General features: G+C 46.9%; 1 protein-coding gene across 2 annotated transcripts in view; it reads right to left on the bottom strand.

The window, feature by feature from the left end:
- ERN1 (endoplasmic reticulum to nucleus signaling 1) overlaps positions 1-20,598 on the bottom strand; it is a 159,814-nt gene that overhangs the window by 7,618 nt on the left and 131,598 nt on the right. For both annotated transcript variants that reach the window (XM_063960906.1, XM_063960907.1), the window contains exons 15-20: positions 12,373-12,562; positions 11,987-12,086; positions 10,468-10,667; positions 9,892-10,039; positions 9,647-9,774; positions 8,586-8,709 (exon numbers count right to left, since the gene is read on the bottom strand). In XM_063960906.1, coding sequence (XP_063816976.1) covers positions 8,586-8,709; positions 9,647-9,774; positions 9,892-10,039; positions 10,468-10,667; positions 11,987-12,086; positions 12,373-12,562 — 890 coding nt within the window. The remainder of the gene's footprint in view (positions 1-8,585; positions 8,710-9,646; positions 9,775-9,891; positions 10,040-10,467; positions 10,668-11,986; positions 12,087-12,372; positions 12,563-20,598) is intronic.

The raw sequence follows: 20,598 nt of genomic DNA on the forward strand, positions 1-20,598 counted from the left end.
ATTAAATTGACACACTCTGCATCCAATTAAACAATTGTGTTAGATGTCACACACTAATCCCCTCAGTGTTTATTCCTTTTTGATGGTTCACTCCTTTGGGCAGCCTCCTATAAACGTAATTGGAAGGGTTAAATGCTGACAGTCCCAGACATATCCGGAGAGATATGTTCACCACAAATCTGAATTAAATATATATCCTCCCGCTGGGACAATAATACATCCAAAGCCACAGATTGAGAGCACGCAATGTCAAATTTAAGGAGATAAAGTAGCTACTTTTCTTGGTACAATCCCTTAATTGGCGGCTATTGATACTGAATAAATTGCCGTTCTGACGGGCGTCCCCGTCTGGTGATAAAGTTACTTATATACAGTAGGACTCCTATTTAATAAGCATGCTCCACAGTTCATTCGTGAGTTCTTATTCAATAAATGGAGGCCGCATGCACGGCTGATCTCACCCCTGTTCTTATCGGCTACTGCTGGATTGTGGATGGCGGGATTTGTACATCTACCTACACTAAAACTGTAGATTGTAATAAGTATCTTAACTTCCAAAGTTGTCACCATAAGAAATGGAAGGAAAATATCCCGAAGGGACAGTTTCTTCGGTTGAAGAGAAACTGTTCCAGGAAGGAGGACTATGCAAGACAATCTTTGTCTATGTATAATTCCTTTGTGGAACAAGGATATCCAGATGGCCTGTTACAAAGAGCATTGAAGGAGGTGGAGAAAATAGATAGGTCTATGCTTTTGAAGAATAAAGAATGTAAGAAAAATGTAGAAAATACAAGCAAGGGTTCCCTGTCCTTTATAACCCAATATAATTCAGCGGCACAACAGATTAAACATATTGTTGAAAATAATATGTCATTGTTAAAACATGATAAATTCCTGGCCCCCCTATTGGAGGAAAAAAGGAAGGTAATATTCAGGAAATCCATGAACTTGAAACAGAAATTGGCACCTAGTATGCTACGGAAAAAGAGATCGGAAGTTATACGTAGTTCAAACGAGGCACTGAGCTGGTTACCACCGAAGCCGAAAGGGTTCTTTAAATGTGGCCGGAATGGATGTTTAACATGTCCACATGCAGAGCATAGAAGCACTGAGACCATCTCATATTCAGATGGCAATTCATATCCAATAGAGGAGTTTATGAACGGTCAGTCCTCATATATAATCTACGTTCTGACATGTGGATGTGGAATCCCATATGTGGGCCGAACGATACGTAGCCTAAATGTCAGATTTTTGGAACATAGACGAGGGGTATTAAATAACTCTAAAACACATAGTCTGACAAGACATATCTTGAACTGTGAGAAAAGTAGCCTAAGGGACTTAAAAGTGAAGGCGATAGAACAGATTAAAGCCACAACACGGGGAGGGGATAGATATCGGGAGCTATGCAAGAAAGAAGCCTTTTGGATTTTCAAGTTAGGGACGTTGGTACCATGTGGTCTTAATGATACAATTGAACTGAATAATGTGTAGTTAAAGGTGTACTTGTTGGTATTCTCTATATATTCACATATATTATACTATGTGTGTATATATACTATTCAATCTACGTTATTGAGTTGCCCACTCTGTTTGAAAGGGGATTAAGGTGATGAGCCATTAGGGTTCCAATTTTTCTACAAAGGATGTGGTTGATATGATTAATTACAGAGAGACACCCCATGGATTCCTGCCTTTGTAGTCTCATTTTTTAGTCTCTCTCTTTTTTAGTTCCTTTATAGTATTTTTAATTTAATATTAAATATTGAGGTTATTATTATTAATATTAATAACATTGGTACGTGGATATTTGGTTTAGGATTTATTACTAATTGATCAATTCCCTATGTTAAATATGGGTGTAATGTGAACCTGGGTCTCTAGTCTATAATGAACCCATAATTATTAACTGGGTCCTTGATAAATTACCATAACGTGTTTGTCCATGTAAAATGCATAGTATGGGTATTTCCCTACGTTTTAAACTTATATTGTGGGAAATAGGGGTATGTAAAAATTTCCACAATATATATTTTTTAATTATATATGATTCATAGTCTGTCTTTCATTCTTAACTCTATATATTGTAGAAATTTGATGCTAAATGTATATAGCCTGTTCATGACAATACGGATTATTAATAGATATAAATTATTGGATGGCTGATCTAAGCAGTAAACATCTATTATAAGTGAAATGGTTTATTTTATATAATTTATTTGTGATTTAGAGGATGTCTTATAGTGTGTGTCGGCTGTGTGACAAAACAGTTCCTATATAGGTTGTTATTAGAGATGTTTTAATACTGTGTAGGTTTCTAGGATCAATAATTATAAGGTTGCTGTTAGCAACTACAGGTATATGAATGGATCCTGAAAGCGAAAGGGTTAATGAACAGAAGGACCCTATTAAGATACTGATTGAGATCTCACTGAGGATAAAAGCAGTGAATAGGAAAGGGAGCACATTCTTCTGAGGAAACAGCCATAGACATACGGCTGAGAAACGCGTCAAGAGTGTCCCTTGTGCATGTGGACCTTATTGTGAAAACAGTCTTGATCTCCCCCCTGTCGGCAAGACACCTGGCAAAATCTCGGGAGCTGTGCAGGCAGCGCGCAGCCGCTGACAGATACCGCCGGAGCGAACCAGCCCGACAGACCACACCACTGCAAGTTTTCTGTGGTACTGTTTTGGGAGAGGCGGTCCGCGAGAGTCTCGGTGCAGGAGAAGCAGCCGGATGCTGCCTAAGACACCCACGGACGCCCGGCGGGAGCAGTAGCCGATAAGAACAGGGGTGAGATCAGCCGTGCATGCGGCCTCCATTTATTGAATAAGAACTCACGAATGAACTGTGGAGCATGCTTATTAAATAGGAGTCCTACTGTATATAAGTAACTTTATCACCAGACGGGGACGCCCGTCAGAACGGCAATTTATTCAGTATCAATAGCCGCCAATTAAGGGATTGTACCAAGAAAAGTAGCTACTTTATCTCCTTAAATTTGACATTGCGTGCTCTCAATCTGTGGCTTTGGATGTATTATTGTCCCAGCGGGAGGATATATATTTAATTCAGATTTGTGGTGAACATATCTCTCCGGATATGTCTGGGACTGTCAGCATTTAACCCTTCCAATTACGTTTATAGGAGGCTGCCCAAAGGAGTGAACCATCAAAAAGGAATAAACACTGAGGGATTAGTGTGTGACATCTAACACAATTGTTTAATTGGATGCAGAGTGTGTCAATTTAATGCAAGTTACCCACTGTGTTTAAACTGTTTCACTAATAGGTACCACTGAAAACAGCTATGGTTTGTAATATGTTTCAATGTCTAAACCTTTAGATCAGTATTGATAAGGATATATGTGAATAGTGATTTTATAATTTTTAATCAAATAAAAAACTCTTTTATAGTGGACAGCGCTTTCAACTTCTTTCCTTGATTTATATTTAAATTATTGGGACTCAACAAACCCACTATTGAAAGCAGCAGTGCACAATTGAGAGGAGGTGTATTTTTAAGGAGCTGCACAGCTGACACACACAAGAGCTTAAGCGCTTTCTAAGTTTGAGGTTGCTTTTTTAGAATATCCATGTGCCTTTTATAGGCAGCATCACCTGTCCACTGCCGGGTTTCTAATACCCTCCTGGCAGAATGGACATTGCATTAATTCTGGATGCCCGCCGGCAAATATCCCTCTGTGCATCCTTTATATATAAGACGACGTCTTTAATATGCTCTATGTTAGCAAACTATTATCCCTGTCTTAGAGTATTAATATTATCCGACAGGGTATCAGACCCCGCTGCAGCAGCACTATTTATGCTGAGGCAATTGCAGGTCTCAGTATATAACCTGAGTGTGTATATACAGACTTCAGGATAGCCTCCCGCTTTTTATCAGCAGGCTCCCTCAAGGTGGCCGTATCCTAAGACGGCAGTGCCACCTTTTTTGACAAACGTGTGAGCGCCTTATCCACCCTAAGGGACATCTCCCAACATGACCTATCCTTTGGCGGGAAAGGGTACGCCATCAGTAACTTTTTAGAAATTACCAGTTTCTTATTGGGGGAACCCACGCTACTTTACACACTTCATTCATTCATCTGATGGGGGAACAAAACACTGGCTGCTTTTTCTCCCCAAAAATAAAACCCCTTTTATGTGGTACTTGGGTTCATGTCAGAAATGCGTAACACATTTTTCATTGCCGAGATCATGTAACGGATGTTCCTAGTGGATTGTGTATATGTCTCAACCTCGTCGACACTGGAGTCAGACTCCGTGTCGACATCTGTGTCTGCCATCTGAGGTAACGGGCGCTTTTTTGAGCCCCTGATGGCCTTTGAGACGCCTGGGCAGGCGCGGGCTGAGAAGCCGGCTGTCCCACAGCTGTTTTACGTCATCCAGCCTTGTAAGGAGTTGACATTGTCGGTTAATACCTTCCACCTATCCATCCACTCTGGTGTCGGCCCCACAGGGGACGACATCCCATTTATCGGCCTCTGCTCCACCTCCACGTAACCTTCCTCATCCCACATGTCGACACAGCCGTACCGACACACAGCACACACACAGGGAATGCTCTGACTGAGGACAGGATCCCACAAAGTCCTTTGGGGAGACAAAGAGAGAGTATGCCAGCACACACCAGAGCGCTATATAATGCAGGGATTAACACTATAACTGAGTGATTTTTTCCCCCAATAGCTGCTTGTATAAACAATATTGCGCCTAAATTTAGTGCCCCCCCTCTCTTTTTAACCCTTTGAGCCTGAAAACTACAGGGGAGAGCCTGGGGAGCTGTCTTCCAGCTGCACTGTGAAGAGAAAATGGCGCCAGTGTGCTGAGGGAGATAGCTCCGCCCCTTTTTCGCGGACTTTTCTCCCGCTTTTTTATGGATTCTGGCAGGGGTATTTATCACATATATAGCCTCTGGGGCTTTATATTGTGATGATTTTGCCAGCCAAGGTGTTTTTATTGCTGCTCAGGGCGCCCCCCCCAGCGCCCTGCACCCTCAGTGACTGGAGTGTGAAGTGTGTATGAGGAGCAATGGCGCACAGCTGCAGTGCTGTGCGCTACCTTGGTGAAGACTGATGTCTTCTGCCGCTGATTTTCCGGACTCTTCTTGCTTCTGGCTCTGTAAGGGGGCCGGCGGCGCGGCTCTGGGACCGAACATCAATGGGCGGTTCCATGCGGTCGATCCCTCTGGAGCTAATGGTGTCCAGTAGCCTAAGAAGCCCAAGCTACCACCAGTTAGGTAGGTTCGCTTCTTCTCCCCTTAGTCCCTCGCTGCAGTGAGTCTGTTGCCAGCAGATCTCACTGTAAAATAAAAAGCCTAAAATATACTCTCTCTCTAGGAGCTCAGGAGAGCCCCTAGTGTGCATCCAGCTCAGCCGGGCACAGGATTCTAACTGAGGTCTGGAGGAGGGTCATAGAGGGAGGAGCCAGTGCACACCAGGTAGTCCTAAATCTTTCTTAGCTGTGCCCAGTCTCCTGCGGAGCCGCTATTCCCCATGGTCCTTACGGAGTCCCCAGCATCCACTAGGACGTCAGAGAAATGTATTTATTCCAGTTTGGAATAAGGCTGTAACATAACAAATTGTGGAAAAAGTGAAGCGCTGTGAATACTTTCCAGATGCACTGTACAAGTCCTTGGAGTGCTGCTGTTTGTTGTATATATTTGGAAAGCTCCCCCTATGAATCCTGCGTTTGCGCCCGAATCCCTCCTCTCCTCCCTGCTGCACCTGTCAATCTGTATGCACACCAGTCAGCGTTACTGAAAACTCTTCAGTCTTCTCCCCCTCCCCTCTTGTGGTCATTACGTGTAAGGGACACTACTACTGTAGGCATTGTGTGTGTTTTGGCCACTACTATGGGCATTAGGCGTTTAAGGGTCACTACTACTGTGGGCATTATCTGTAATGGGCACTACTACTGGGGGCATTGTGTATATAAGTCACTACTGTGTGTCGTAACGTGAATAAAGAGGCACTACTATGAGGTGTAATATGAATCAGGGACACTACGTGTGGTGTAAAGTGAATAAGATAGTACTGCTGTGTAGAGTAATTTGAATTGGGGGTACTATTTATTAAGTATGGGAGGGAGGGCGTAGAACACCCTTGCACCGGCTCTGATCACAGTATACTGTATAACAAGACAAGAGTGTTCCATTCTACCAAAGTATTATTTCTTTTGAATGGGGAGAAAGTAAGCTCTATAACTTCACATCATAACATTTTACTTTTAATAATTTGAGTATCAATAATCTAGTCTGCTTCCCAAAGGAAAGGGCAAAGGGGGGAAAAGCAAGTATAGGAGAGATACGGGCTGGCAATACTGGGGACTTACAGTATATTTTGTGATATTCAGGGGAGGAGGACGACTCCAAAACCTTTTTGCACAGTTACATTGCAGTGTACTATCTATGGTATGGACACATCTGCTAATATCTCAGATCCTGAGCGGAATATGACACCAGGACAACATGCTTTCAGGGGTACAGAGTCTTGTACCTTGCAGGATATGGACACATTATTCCAGATAGTCGCTGGAGCAAGATAGCCGTCTATGTGCTTGCAGGTTACAGTGTAGTGTATGGTATGGTGTGGACATATCTGATATCACCGATATATAGTGAAGCAGGACACACGGCTATCTGCTTGCAGGTTACAGTGAACTGTACGGTGTAGGGCAGTGTTTGCCCAGCTCCAGTTGTCAGGGACCCATAAAACTGTCCACACATCTAAAAATCTTTACAGTTGGCTGATTGGAACGAGAATCTGGTAATTGTGTGGGAACAAATGATAATTGGAAATTTGCTCCCAAGTGCTGGGAAATGGACAAAAACGCTCATTCAGATAAATTGAGTAAATCAAACAGATTTAACCAACTTGTCTAAATGACCATTTTCTAATGTTTGGGAGCAAACGAGTGATTGTCATTTGCTCCCGTACATTACCGAATTTTCATTCCAACTAACCAAATAGTTGGCTGGTTGGAAGATATTATGGGGCGAATCCAGACCCGATCAGTGCTGTGTGTTTTCGCACAACAGCGTTCAGGCCTGAACTGCGCATGCGCCGCAGTGCGCAGGCACATGGCAGACCGCTGTCTTAGCCCTGCGATCACCTCTGCCTGATTGACAGGCAGAGGCGGTCACTGGGCTGGAGGGGGCGGGCCGGCAGCATTTGTCCGCCATTTAGGGGGCGCAGTTCGGGCAATGCAGGCGTGCCCAGACCATCACACGCAGCCGTTGCGACCAGGGCTTCGACGGTACGAGTAGCTCCCTGCCAGTGCGCAGGAGCTGCGCTGGCTGGGAACTACTCTTCCAATACAAAAGCATCGCTGCTGTGCGATGCTTTTGTACTTGTGGAGGGGGGTCGGCCCTGACATGCGGGGCGGACTAGCCCTGTGCTGGGCGTCCCCCCGTATGTCAGGGAAGCTGATCGTAGATGTGCTACATTTAGCACATCTACTATCAGGTCTGAATCACCCCCCTGTGTCTAGCCAGTTAAAACAGAGTACACAGTTGTCCAATTCTCATCCATTCCAACCCAAGAGCAACCAGTTGGCCAGACATTGAGTGTGTACGCTCAGGTTTCATCACCTGGTCTTCTCAAAAGATTTTTAAACCTGCAAAGAAATCACGAGACCAGATTGCCAATCACTAGACCAATTTAAAAAAAGTGTGTACACTCCTGTGACTGGTTTGTTCAATTCTTCTCCCAATTCATCCCTGTGAGTGGTAGCCAGTCTGCGAAAGATTGGAAGATTGTGTATGGCGATACAATCCTTTCAGCAGAGAGAGATTGGAGATCTGCATCAAAATTGGACTGCTGTGTATGCATAGATTGGGTGTTATATCTGCTCCAGTAGGATTGTATTGTCTGATCTGTAGTTGGAACCCAGAAGATTGGATAATGGGCCCTACACACTCGGCGAGCTGCTCAACGGCCGATATATACGGCTGACCCGGCGGCAAAGGGTGGGTGGGGGGGAAGGGGGTGGGGGGGATAAGGAGGGGGGTGGGGTAGCAAAGTTTCTTCACTCCCTCCGTCACCCGGCCCCATAGCCCTGCATGCTAATATGGACGAGTGTCCATATTGACATGCATGCATAAGCGACCCAGCACCAAAGATTAATGAGCGCTGGGCCGCGCATCTTTCATCGTTGGTGCCTACGCACTGAACGATATTTATTAATTTTCGTTCGTTAATGAACGAGAACGTTCATATCGTTCAGTGAAATCTTTACGTGTGTAGGGCCCGTAAGTGTGTATCCAGCTTAATAGTACATGTCTTCTAGATCGCTTAGCTGGTGTACAGGTGTATTAGCTATGGGCTAACACATTTTAATATACACAAGTGGTACTAATTATTACACTTGTGATCCTGAGATGCATAACATGTACTGTTAAGAGTCCAAGTGGACTGGAGTTGGGGAAATAATAGTGTAAGGTTGGATACATCAGAGGAGCAGCACAACTGGGATACCTGTTTTCAGGTGTACAAAGTAGTGTGCTGTGTATGGTATGGATACAACTGGTAACACCCCCCAATACCTGATAAACATACCTGTTTGCAGGGGTACAGTGATATGTTCTCGCCAGTCGAATTTCACCACCTCTCTCCCACCCTTTTCTAGTTGTCTGACAATAAAACCATCCAGCGCCTCTTTCTCTATCCTGTCGCTCACATCCTTTAAGAAAGACCATGAATAGGTTCATAAACTGTAACTGTGCAGACATGTAATAAAGAACACGGAGATAACAGAGGAAGGTGAAAATTAATATGGAAACCACACTAGGCATCTATTATGCAGGATGTGCAGCATGCAAACACAGCAGCAAAGAATACACAACCTATATCAAGAGATGAGAGTAGAATACACAAAACATTAGAACCCCAGAAATATAAAAATTCTTACTGCTGAACATGCTATGAAATGGAAAATATATTATATATATATATATATATATATATATATATATATATATATATATACATACATACACACACATATATATATATACACACACAATTTCCTACTTTATTAACATAACCACTCCTCATTCATAACTATAATAAGTGGTGGGTGCAAAGTACAAAGACAGACCTTTCACAGTTTTCATCCTCCTTACCCAATATGCAATATCCCTTTTCTAGCATATAACCTGTTTATGATGTTCTTCGGCCCAAAAGAACCAAATGGAAACAGTAATTAGCTCCTTTGTTATAAGTATAACTTTTCGGCTTTCATTAAAGAACAGTATTTTCTTTTTGGTCTTATTTATTTAGTTTTTTAAAGTTGTCCAGTAGAAAAATGAGGTCCACTTAAGGTTTGGAAACTTTTACTTGTTTATGTTTAGTCATCCATTAATACAGAGCTTTCACGTACAGTCTTCTGTTGGCGATTCCCCTTCTTGGTCAGGACACTAGATATGTACAATTAGGCTTTCCATAATATCCCATCCACCTATGATTTACACAGGTATTATGTGGCTGGATAAATTCAAGTCTGCATTTCACCAGGTTTTTAGCAGTCACCGAACCGGTGTAAATCATAGGTATTCTGGATTAAAGGGTTATTATGGCAAGCCTGTGTGTAATAATTGATAAAATATAAAGAAACCAACCTGGAAAAACTGAAGTTGTTTTTCCAGACTCCAGTAAAAAGGATGTTTGAGGACCGCTTCAGCAGACGGTCGTTTCTGAGGGTCCTTGTCTATCATTTGCTTTATCAGATGATGTCCGACAAGGTCTTCTGTAACAAATACAAATCATGTAATCAGGAACGGATTCTTAATAAGATTCTGAAAATCCCATTCAGTGAAGTCAGTCATCCTTCACTTGCTTTACAGACAGGAAATGCCAGACTCACCATGTTTTTCTAGGTTCAGACAGTCCAGACTGTAAGCTCCTAGGAGAATATTGGCTTGCCGCTGCAGGGACTTGCCAAATGGATGTTTCCCTTGCGAGACCACGTAGTAGAACACGCAGCCAGCAGAGAAGATGTCCACTGTGTAGGTCTGAAAAGAAATTATCTTAGTCAGAAAAATGGTAAATTAAAAATAAATGCTAATCTTACAAAATAACACTGAACCTCCAGCCACAGATTGGGACTGGTGCACAGATGAGCGAGTCAGTGTTGCAGAGAGATCTAGAACGACTTTGCATTTCATATGCTCCCAAGCCAAACTCAGCTGTGCCTCCATTTGTGGTCGCAGTGGTGTAACAGGGGAGTAACGGGACGTTTGCATGTATCCTAAGATTGCTGAGGGCATGTCAATGGAACAGCGGGCTATTCAGCTATACATTAATACATCGGTTCACTGTAAATGAAAAACGCTAATCTTTAACAAAAAAAAATAACCCCCAAAAAACCACAGCATCACACACAACCAGGCGCTTTAAAATCACACCACAAAAGACAAATAATCCAAATGTAAACTCTTACAGGGTTTTCTTTAAAGTCTTCACTTAACATTTCTGGGGCAATCCAGCCTTCTGTGCCAGGGACCCCTGATCTCCGGCTAAAACTATGTCTGCCCACAGCCAACTTCTTACACAAGCCAAAGTCAGAGATCATGGCTTTCACTTTGCCGTGAGCATTGGGCATTGAGATCAGAATGTTGTGAGGTTTCAAGTCTCTGTGCACTGAAAAGAGGAATTCAAATAAATAATTACTTTGCAATGTCTCATGCTTCTTTAATTGTGTTTTAGGGTCTCATCAATATTCTACAAAAAGTTACATTGTTTGTCATTTAGAACTGCATAAGGTACCAACTCCAGCTAGTGCTTAGACCCTCCCACAAACATTACTGTAGGAAAGAAACCTTTAATTCAAGAGACAATGGATTTATGCTGAATACTGCCAAGAGTGACCTTGTACAGATAACACCGAGCGTCTTTTTTCCTGAAAATGCATCTTATTCGCAATGCAATGCGACTAGGACACACGAGGAGACTGTGCTGATTAATTTGATACTGTATATGAAACTTGTATACTGTGTGCGACACAGAGCAGAACTTGAATTGGAAAAAAAACCCACGGCTGCTACACTGTAGCACTTTGTATGCAGATTCAGGGACTCAGTCGCACACAGATATATAAGTGTCATATCAAATTAATCAGCAGTTTCCTCGTGCATCCTAGTCACATTGCGCTGTGAACACAAAACACATTTACGGCAATGCAGTAGTAAAAAAAGTCGCCTACTGCTAATAGATTCTCATGCGACCTGGCGTGCCAAGAGGGGCTGTTTGGAGTGACTGCTGCAACGATGTACAGATGGAGCCACGCTAGTCGTGGCTCTGTCTGTGACTAGGCGCACCTGCGCCGAGAACGTCCCAGATGGAGACGCACCCCATTCACTTGAATGGAGACTCTCTCAGTCCGCACGCCCGGACAGACGCTCTGAATGGGAGCGTCTCTGTTCTGTGCACTCCCGGCGTGACTAGGCGGACGGATCGCCTAGTCACGCCGGGAGTGCACGTTTGCAATGGAGCCACCTCAGATGAGCGCGGCTTCATCTGTCTGAGGATACAGCTGTATGCTCACATTTTTAGAAACTGTAAATGAAGCCCCCATAAAACAAGACCAGGTTTATGGTCACAAATAGGAAAGGTTTATGTGAAAACAAGAATGACTTTACCCCTTAGTGTTAAATGAACTGCTTTACATTTACGAAGCAGTGATAAGAGCAGAGACGTGAGCCAGTGGAGAAGTTGCCCATGGCAACCAATCAGCACTGAAGTAACAGATATAATTTGCATACTATAAAATGATACAGAGCTGCTGATTGGTTGATGCGGAAATTTCTCAACTGGCTCACTTCTCCGCTCTTATCACTGCTTAGTAAATGTTCCCCTAAATTCCTTGACAGAATAGAAAAGCTGATTAACAATAACATTACCCCACAAGTTAAAGATAAATGTATTTCAGCTTTTAACTCTCTTGATTTTAGATAACGTACCAATATTAAGAGAATGAAGGTAAGCCAGCCCTGACATTGTCTGCTCGAGGAGGGTTATGGGCTCCAGGTTATGACGATCAAAGTCCTTTTCTTCTACATACTGACAGAACACAAATGAACAAGTTATTTCTATTAAGTTGCCTCGTACTTGATTCATGGATACTTCCCATTAGAGTCTAGGTCTGTTTATCGAGAACCTCTTACACCACAAAATAGCGCACCAAGAATAAAGTGAAATTACTATGTCCTTAAAATGGATTGCTCTCCGGTAATCTGTACCAGCCTTTCAATACCACATAATATGGGCATTAACAGAGAATGCATTGCTCATACAGATCATTCTGGCAACAGAGGCTTAAGCACCCTACATAACCCTGACCCCTTACCTCTTGCAGTGTGGCCACGCATAGCTCGATGGCAATGTATTGAAACTGGCGGTCTCTTTCTGTACAGAAATAGCGGATTACGTTGGGATACTCGTCAGACTCTTTCAGCATCTGAACCTCCCTATCTGCGAAACTGAAACATTCCGGCAATATTCTCTTCACTGCAACATCTCTGTTATCAAACCGCCCCCTGCAGGGAGAACAGAAATATACATACTGTATGGGGCAATAGTGCAGAATGGGAGGTGGAGGAAACATTGCCAGGAATTCCAGGAGATTGTTTGCTCCTTGTTCATGTCAATCTGCAAACTACTTATCTGCTATCAATCACCTACACAGCTGTGAAATAACTATATGACCTTATACTTAGACCCTTGTGTCCAGTTGACCTGAAGTTTGTTTGCAGTTGTTTGCATTAATGTAATTATACCGTAAGCGCCTCATGGTAGGAACCTTTCTCATACGTCCTAGAGGATGCTGGGGGTCCACTTCAGTACCATGGGGTATAGTCGGTTCTGCAGCAGCCATGGGCACTTTAAGACTTTTTCAGAGTGTGAACTGGTTCCTCCCTCTATGCCCCTCCTCCAGACCTCAGTTTAGAAAATGTGCCCAGGCAGACTGGTCGCACTCTAGTGGAGCTCTACTGAGTTTCACTAAAAGACTTTATGTTAGGTTTCTCTGCTTTGTGGGACTTAGGGGGAAGAAGTAGGAACCAACTTCCTAAAGAGTTTCATGGCTCTGCTTCTGCTGACAGGACACCATTAGCTCCTGAAGGGTACTGAACACTAGCTGCGGCTATGCGCTCACTCCCACAGCATGCCGTCACCCCCCTAACAGAGCCAGAAGTCAGAAGACTGGTGAGTAATATTACCGGAGGTCTTCAGAGAGGGATCTCCGGTCATCGTGACGGCTTAAGGTACCGCGCAGCGAGGGGGAACGCTGCGCGAACATGCTCTCCATAACAGTGCACAGCAGGGTGCAGGGCGCAGGGGGGGGGGGGGCGCCCTGGGCAGCATGAAACCTACTCTCACTGGCAAAAGGTGACATATGATGCTGTAGCACAGTCCAACACCCCCGCCAGTATAAATATCTAAATTTCAATAGATGAGGAAAAACGCACCATTGCAGGGGGCGGGGCTTCTTCCTCAGGCAGCCAGCACACTGCTCAGCGCCATTTTCTTCCAGCAGACAGCAGGTGAAGAAACGCTGATCCTCCTCTCCACTTCTGACTCAAGTATCAGAGGGAAAAAAAGGGGGGGGGGAAGTGTATATTGTGGTACTATAACCTATTATTGGCAATATATATAGCGCGGAAAGTCTCTGTGTACAAATTACACAACACAGGGATTTTTTCTTTGAGCGCTGGAGTTGTGGACTGGCAATTCCTTTCTGTGTCCCTCTGACAGATTTTTCTGTGGGTCTGTCCCCTATAAGCCCCGGAGTGTCTGTGGTGTGATTGTGCACTTGTGTGGCATGTCTGAGGCAGGGAGCTCTTCCCCTGAGGGAGCCATTTTAGGGACACAGAGTTGTAATGTGGTGGCGCTACCGTCACACCAAGAACCTGAATGGGTGAAAGAATTACGTCATAGTGTGAACAGAGAAAATCTTTCGAAGATGTGATTTTTAATAGTTCTGCCTTCTCTTCCACAGGGGACCCCTCTGGGTCACATAAAAGGTCATTTGCACAAATAGTACAAACTGATACCGACACGGACTCTGATTACTGTGTCGACACTAGTGACTCCAGGGGAATAGATCCAATAAAGGAGGTGTTAGAAGTTACGGAGGCCCCTCCTTTACCACAGGAGAAGGCTTACTTTTGTAAAGAAAAGAAAATAAATGTAACTTTTCCTCCATCTCATGAGCTGAATAGTCTCTTTGAGGGAGTATGGACCAATCGTGAAAAGAAATTTCAGGTTCCCAAAAGAATTCAGGTAGCTTACCCTTTCCCTGCAGAGGACAGGAAAAGGTGGGAGTCACCCCGTTTTAGACAGTGCCCTGTCGCGGTTAACAAAAAAGGTAATTCTCCCTGCGCCTGGGACGGCTTCATTTAAGGAGCCGGCAGACCGCAAGTTAGAGAATACGTTGAAATCTATTTATGTGGCCAATGGGACACTACTCAGGCCTACCATTGCCTGTGCGTGGGTGAGTAGTGCTATTGAAAAGTGGTCAGAAAACTTGTCATCAGACATTGACACAATAGATAGAGACGAGATACTCCTAACGTTAGGTCATATCAAAGACGCTGCTGCGTACATTCTAGAAGCCATGAAAGATATTTGTCTCTTGGGATCAAGAGCCGTACCATGGCAATTTCAGCACAGAGGGCTGAAATTGCCCTCTGTTGTGGATTCGCCAATGGAATGCTGACGCAGATTCCAAAAGGAATATGGAGGCTCTCCCGTATAAAAGTGAGGCCTTGTTTGGAGATGTGCTGGATGCCTTAGTTCCTGAGGCTACCGCTGGTAAGTCGACATTCTTGCTTAATGCTCCTGCGCCGGCAAAAAAGACACACCACTCTCAGATGCAGTCCTTTCGGCCCAATAAATACAAAAAGGGTAAAGGTTCCCCTTTCTTTGCGGGTAAAGGAAGGGGAAAAGGAAAATAGGCCACTGTGTCTCCAGGATCACAGGAGCAGAAATCAACCTCTGCTTCTGCCAAATCTTCAGCATGACGCTGGGGCTCCCTTGCGGGAGTCCGCTCAGGTGGGGGCACGTCTGAAACTCTTCAGTCAGTTCTGGGTTCAATCTGGCCTGGACCCGTGGGTTGTACAAGTAGTGTCCCAAGGGTACAAGCTGGAGTTTCAAGACATTCCCCCAAGCCGATTTTTCAAATCGACCTTGCCAGCTTCTATCCCAGACAGGGAAGTGGTGGCAGCAGCAATACAAAAATTGTGTCAGGATCAAGTCATTGTCCTGGTTCCCTTGGTACAACAAGGAGAAGGGTTTTATTCAAGCCTATTCGTAGTTCCGAAGCCGGACGGCTCGGTCAGACAGATTCTAAACCTGAAAACTCTGAACCTCTACCTGCAAAGGTTCAAGTTCAAGATGGAATCTCTGAGGGCAGTGATTTCCAGTCTAGAGGAGGGGGACTTCATGGTGTCAGTGGACATAAAAGATGCCTACTTACATGTTCCCATTTATCCTCCACATCAAGCTTATCTGAGATTCGCAATACAGAATTGTCATTACCAATTTCAGATGTTGCCGTTCGGACTCTCCACGGCACCAAGAGTGTTCACCAAGGTGATGGCGGAAATGATGGTCCTCCTTCGACAGCAAGGAGTCAATATAATTCCTTACCTGGACGATCTCCTGATAAAAGTGAGGTCCGGAGAAAGGTTGGTGCAGAACATTGCACTCTCCTTGACAATACTTCAACAACACGGTTGGATCATAAATTTTCCAAAGTCGCAGTTGGAACAGACGACAAGATTGTCCTTTCTGGGGATGATACTGGACACAGAGGTGCAGAGGGTATTTCTTCCAGTAGAAAAGGCTTTGGAAATCCAGAGAATGGTCAAACAAATTCTGAAACCAACAAGAGTGTCGATTCATCAATGCAATCGGTTGTTGGGAAAGATGGTAGCGACCTATGAGGCCATACAGTTTGGTCGATTCCATGCCAGAGTATTCCGGTGGGACCTGTTGGACAAGTGGTCCGGATCCCATCTACACATGCATCAGAGGATAATCCTGTCATCCAAAGCCAGAATTTCGCTCCTGTGGTGGCTACACAGTTCTCACCTACTAGAGGGACGCAGGTTCGGGATTCAGGACTGGGTCCTAGTAACCACGGATGCAAGTCTCCGAGGCTGGGGAGCAGTCACACAGGGGGAAAGCTTCCAAGGAAGGTGGTCAAGTCAAGAAACTTGTCTTCACATAAACGTTCTGGAGTTGAGAGCCATTTACAACGGCCTTCTACAAGCGGGGCATCTTCTTCAAGATCAACCCGTACAGATCCAGTCGGACAATGTAACAGCAGTCGCGTACATAAACAGTCAGGGCGGAACGAAAAGCAGAGCGGCAATGGCAGAGGTGACAAACATTCTCCTCTGGGCAGAAAGGCATGCAAGAGCTCTGTCGGCAATTTTCATTCCGGGAGTGGACAACTGGGAAGCAGACTTGCTCAGCAGACATGATCTCCATCCAGGAGAATGGGGCCTCCACCAAAAAGTCTTCGCAGAGGTGACAAGTCTTTGGGGGGTTCCTCAAGTAGACATGATGGCATCTCGTCTCAACAAGAAGCTTCAGAGATATTGTTCCAGGTCGAGAGACCCTCAAGCAATAGCAGTGGATGTTTCAGTCGGTTAATAGTCTTCCCTCCACTTCCACTCATACCGAAAGTTCTCAAGATCATAAGAACAGGGGTTCGAGCGATCCTCATTGTCCCGGACTGGCCACGGAGGACTTGGTATCCAGATCTTCAGGAGTTGCTCATAGAAGATCCTCTGCCTCTTCCGCTTCGAGAGGACCTGCTGCAGCAGGGGGCGTGCGTGTATCAAGACTTACCGTAGCTACGTTTCAAGGCATGGCTGTTGAGCACCGGATCCATGCCGGAAGGGTATTCCCAAAGAAGTTATTCCCACTCTTATTCAGGCCAGGAAAGGAGTAACGGCTAAACATTACCACCGTATTTGGAGAAAATATGTGTCTTGGTGTCAATCCAAGAAGGCTCCAACGGAAGAGTTTGTTAGGTCGTTTTCTCCGTTTTCTCCAGGCGGGTGTGGATGCGGGCCTACGATTGGGTTCGATCAAGGTCCAGATTTCGTCCTTGTCCATTTTCTTTCAGAAACAATTGGCCTCCCTTCCAGAAGTTCAGACATTCGTGAAGGGGTTCTGCACATCCAACCTCCATTTGTGCCTCCTGTGGCACCATGGGATCTTAACGTGGTGTTGCAGTTCCTTCAATCGGATTGGTTTCAACCTCTCCAGGACATAGAGTTGAAGTTTCTCACTTGGAAAGTGGTCATTCTGTTAGCCTTGGCATCCGCAAGGAGGGTGTCTGAGTTAGGGGCCTTGTCTCACAAGAGCCCTTACTTGATTTTCCACGAAGAAAGGGCGGAGTTCAGAACTAGTCAGCAATTTCTTCCAAAGGTGGTTTCTTCTTTTCAAATAAACCAACCTATTGTGGTGCCAGTGGCCACTGACACCTTTGCTGCTTCAAAGTCTCTGGATGTGGTCAGGGCTTTGAGAATTTATGTCGCAAGAACAGCTCGGATACGGAAAACAGAGGCTCTGTTTGTCCTGTATGCTCCCAACAAGATTGGGTGTCCTGCTTCTAAGCAAACTATTGCACGCTGGATCAGAGGTACGATTCAGCACGCTCATTCCACGGCAGGATTGCCGATACCGAATTCGGTGAATGCCCATTCTACTAGGAAGGTGGGCTCATCCTGGGCGGCTGCCCGGGGGGTCTTTGCATTAAAACTTTGCCGAGCAGCTACTTGGTCAGGGACAAACACGTTTGCTAAGTTTTACAAGTTTGACACCTTGGCCGATGAGGACCTAAAGTTTGGTCAATCGGTGCAGCAGGGACATCCGCACTCTCCCGCCCATACTGGAGCTTTGGTATAACCCCATGGTACTGAAGTGGACCCCAGCATCCTCTAGGACGTATGAGAAAACAGGATTTTAATACCTACCGGTAAATCCTTTTCTCCTAGTCCGTAGAGGATGCTGGGCACCCAGCCCAGTGTGTACTTTACCTGCAATTGTTATTTTGTTGTAAATGTTTTCAGCACGTTTGCTGTAATGTTCATGCCTGTTGGCATGTGTTTTGTTCAATGCCATGTTGTGCGGCATGGTTGAAGTGTGAGCTGGTATGATCTCACCATGAACTTAAAAGTAAATCCTTTTCTCGAAATGTCCGTCTCCCTGCGCACAGTTCCTATACTGAGGTCTGGAGGAGGGCCATAGAGGGAGGAGCCAGTTCACACTCTGAAAAAGTCTTAAAGTGCCCATGTCTCCTGCGGAACCGTCTATACCCCATGGTACTGAAGTGGACCCCAGCATCCTTTACGGACTAGGAGAAAAGGATTTACCGGTAGGTATTAAAATCCTATTTTTCCTTCCGACTCTTTAATGTCTGCTACTGCACTTGTATTTCTCTCCCTGGATTGTATATTACTCTCTGGGCTTTATCTTTGCAATCTCCTATATATTTGCCTTGTGACTCTGTGCCTGGCGCTCTAACGCTGGGTGGAGTCACAGGGCTGGGTGGAGTTAGCAGCTCCTGCCCTGTCCCAGCACACCACTAGCAGAACGGAGCAGCAGCCACAGAATCCGCCCACCATCCCCAGCCTGTAGCCTCCAGAGCACGGACGCCCCACAGTGCCAGGTACGCATGGACCCCTCCCTTGCCACCTACAACCCACTGTCACCCATACCACACAACCCCAACACCCCCACCACCAGCTCCCACATGCAGCCACTGACGGGCCCCCCCCCCACCCCGACGCCTGCATAACTCACCACCACACACTGCCCACCCTAACCCAACTGCACCAAACCCACCTGCCCCACAAGCCCAGCACCATCTCCCATCCTGGCCAGGGACACGCACCACGGCCACCCGGCCATGCGCACCGCACACCACCCCTCCCGTCATCTGCGCATCAACCTTCCCCACCACGGCCAGCCCGACACCCGCAGCGCACACCGCCGATAACCCCCCCTCCGCACAACCCCTGCCCCATCTGTCACTTTGCAGGCGAGCCGCGGCCACACAGTCCCGCAGCATACTGTCCACACCGCACCCGCCCTCCCCACAACCCCAGCACAAACTGTGTCCCAACCCCGGCCAACAGTGTTCCGCCAGCCCCCATCACCACAACGCCGAGAACACCTGCACTACCACAGCCCCGTCACCCGCACCTGTCTGTGTGCCGGCGCCAGGGCTCTCGCCACTCCTGCCCCCAGCTCCACAAAAACAAAGTCTCACCCCTCCCAGCAGCTCTCCAGACGCAGTCCCTCTCGCCACCATGCTGCCTGGGGGACTGCTCAGCTGTGTGCCCCGGGGTGCAGGGCCGGCGGTGGAGCGGAGGAGGCAGCAGCGGGCGAGCTGAACGTGCTGCTGCTGTGTGAGGAGGTGACTCTCTCAGGCCCTTCTCTGGATAGAGACACTGAGGAGCGGAGGAGGAGGTGGCGCCAGTGTCGACCATACTGCAGCTGTGTGGGGAAGTGCCGGCCCATGGGAATGCCGGGGCCCCAGCACAGACACAAATGGTGAGTACGGACAGGAGTGCAGTCGCTGTGTCTGTATATGGCCATGCTGTATAGACCACTATCCTGCTGTGTGTATAGGACCCCGTCCCCCACCCACGGCACTTCCAGACCCCATCCCCCACACCACCGCACCTGCCCCTATCCCACCCGCACCACCCATGCTTCTCCCCCCACACACGGCAGCTCCCAACCCCCTACCCCACATGCAGCACCCCCCTCCCCCACCCGTGGCATCCACGCACCCCCACACCTGCCCCTCCACCACCCGCAGCATCTCCGGACCCCCTCCACCATCCACCGCACCCCTGCATCCAGCCCCTTCTCCACCCGCAGCGCCTTCGGAACCCCTCCCCCATCCCCAACAGCCCTACACCTGCCCCTCCCCCACCCGCCATATCTCCTCCACTATTCACACCACCTCCAGACCTCCTCCCCATTTGCAGCCCCCCCACCCCTCCCGACCACCTCACCCATCTGCGCCCCCCCTCCCACACACCACAGCATCCCCCGCACACCTCCCTTCCCCACCCCTCCCCCACCCTCGGCACCCCCACAACCGCCCCTCCCCTACCGCCCACAGACCCCGTCCCCTACCCACACCAACCCCCACAACTGCCCCTCCACCACCCGCGGCAACTCCTCACCCCCTCCAATCCACACCACCCATGCTTCTCCCCCCCACATCGCGCCTCCCAACCCCACCCGCAGCATCCTGCCCCTCCACCACCCGCAGCCCTCTTCCCCCTCACCCATCCACACACCCCCTCCCCGCATCAACCCTCCTCCACCCGTACCATCTACAGACACCCTCCCCCACACCGCAGCAACCCCCGCAACTGTCCCTTCCCCACCCGCACCACCCACCCCTCCCCCACCCTCAGCACCCCCACAACCCCCCCTCCCCTGCCACCCTTTGACCCTGTCCCCCACCCGCTGCAACACCCGCAACCACCCCTCCACCACCTGCGGCGCCTCTAGACCCGATCCGCCACACAATGGC

Source organism: Pseudophryne corroboree, chromosome 3, assembly GCF_028390025.1.
Source record: "Pseudophryne corroboree isolate aPseCor3 chromosome 3, aPseCor3.hap2, whole genome shotgun sequence".
Taxonomy (NCBI): Eukaryota; Metazoa; Chordata; class Amphibia; order Anura; family Myobatrachidae; genus Pseudophryne; species Pseudophryne corroboree.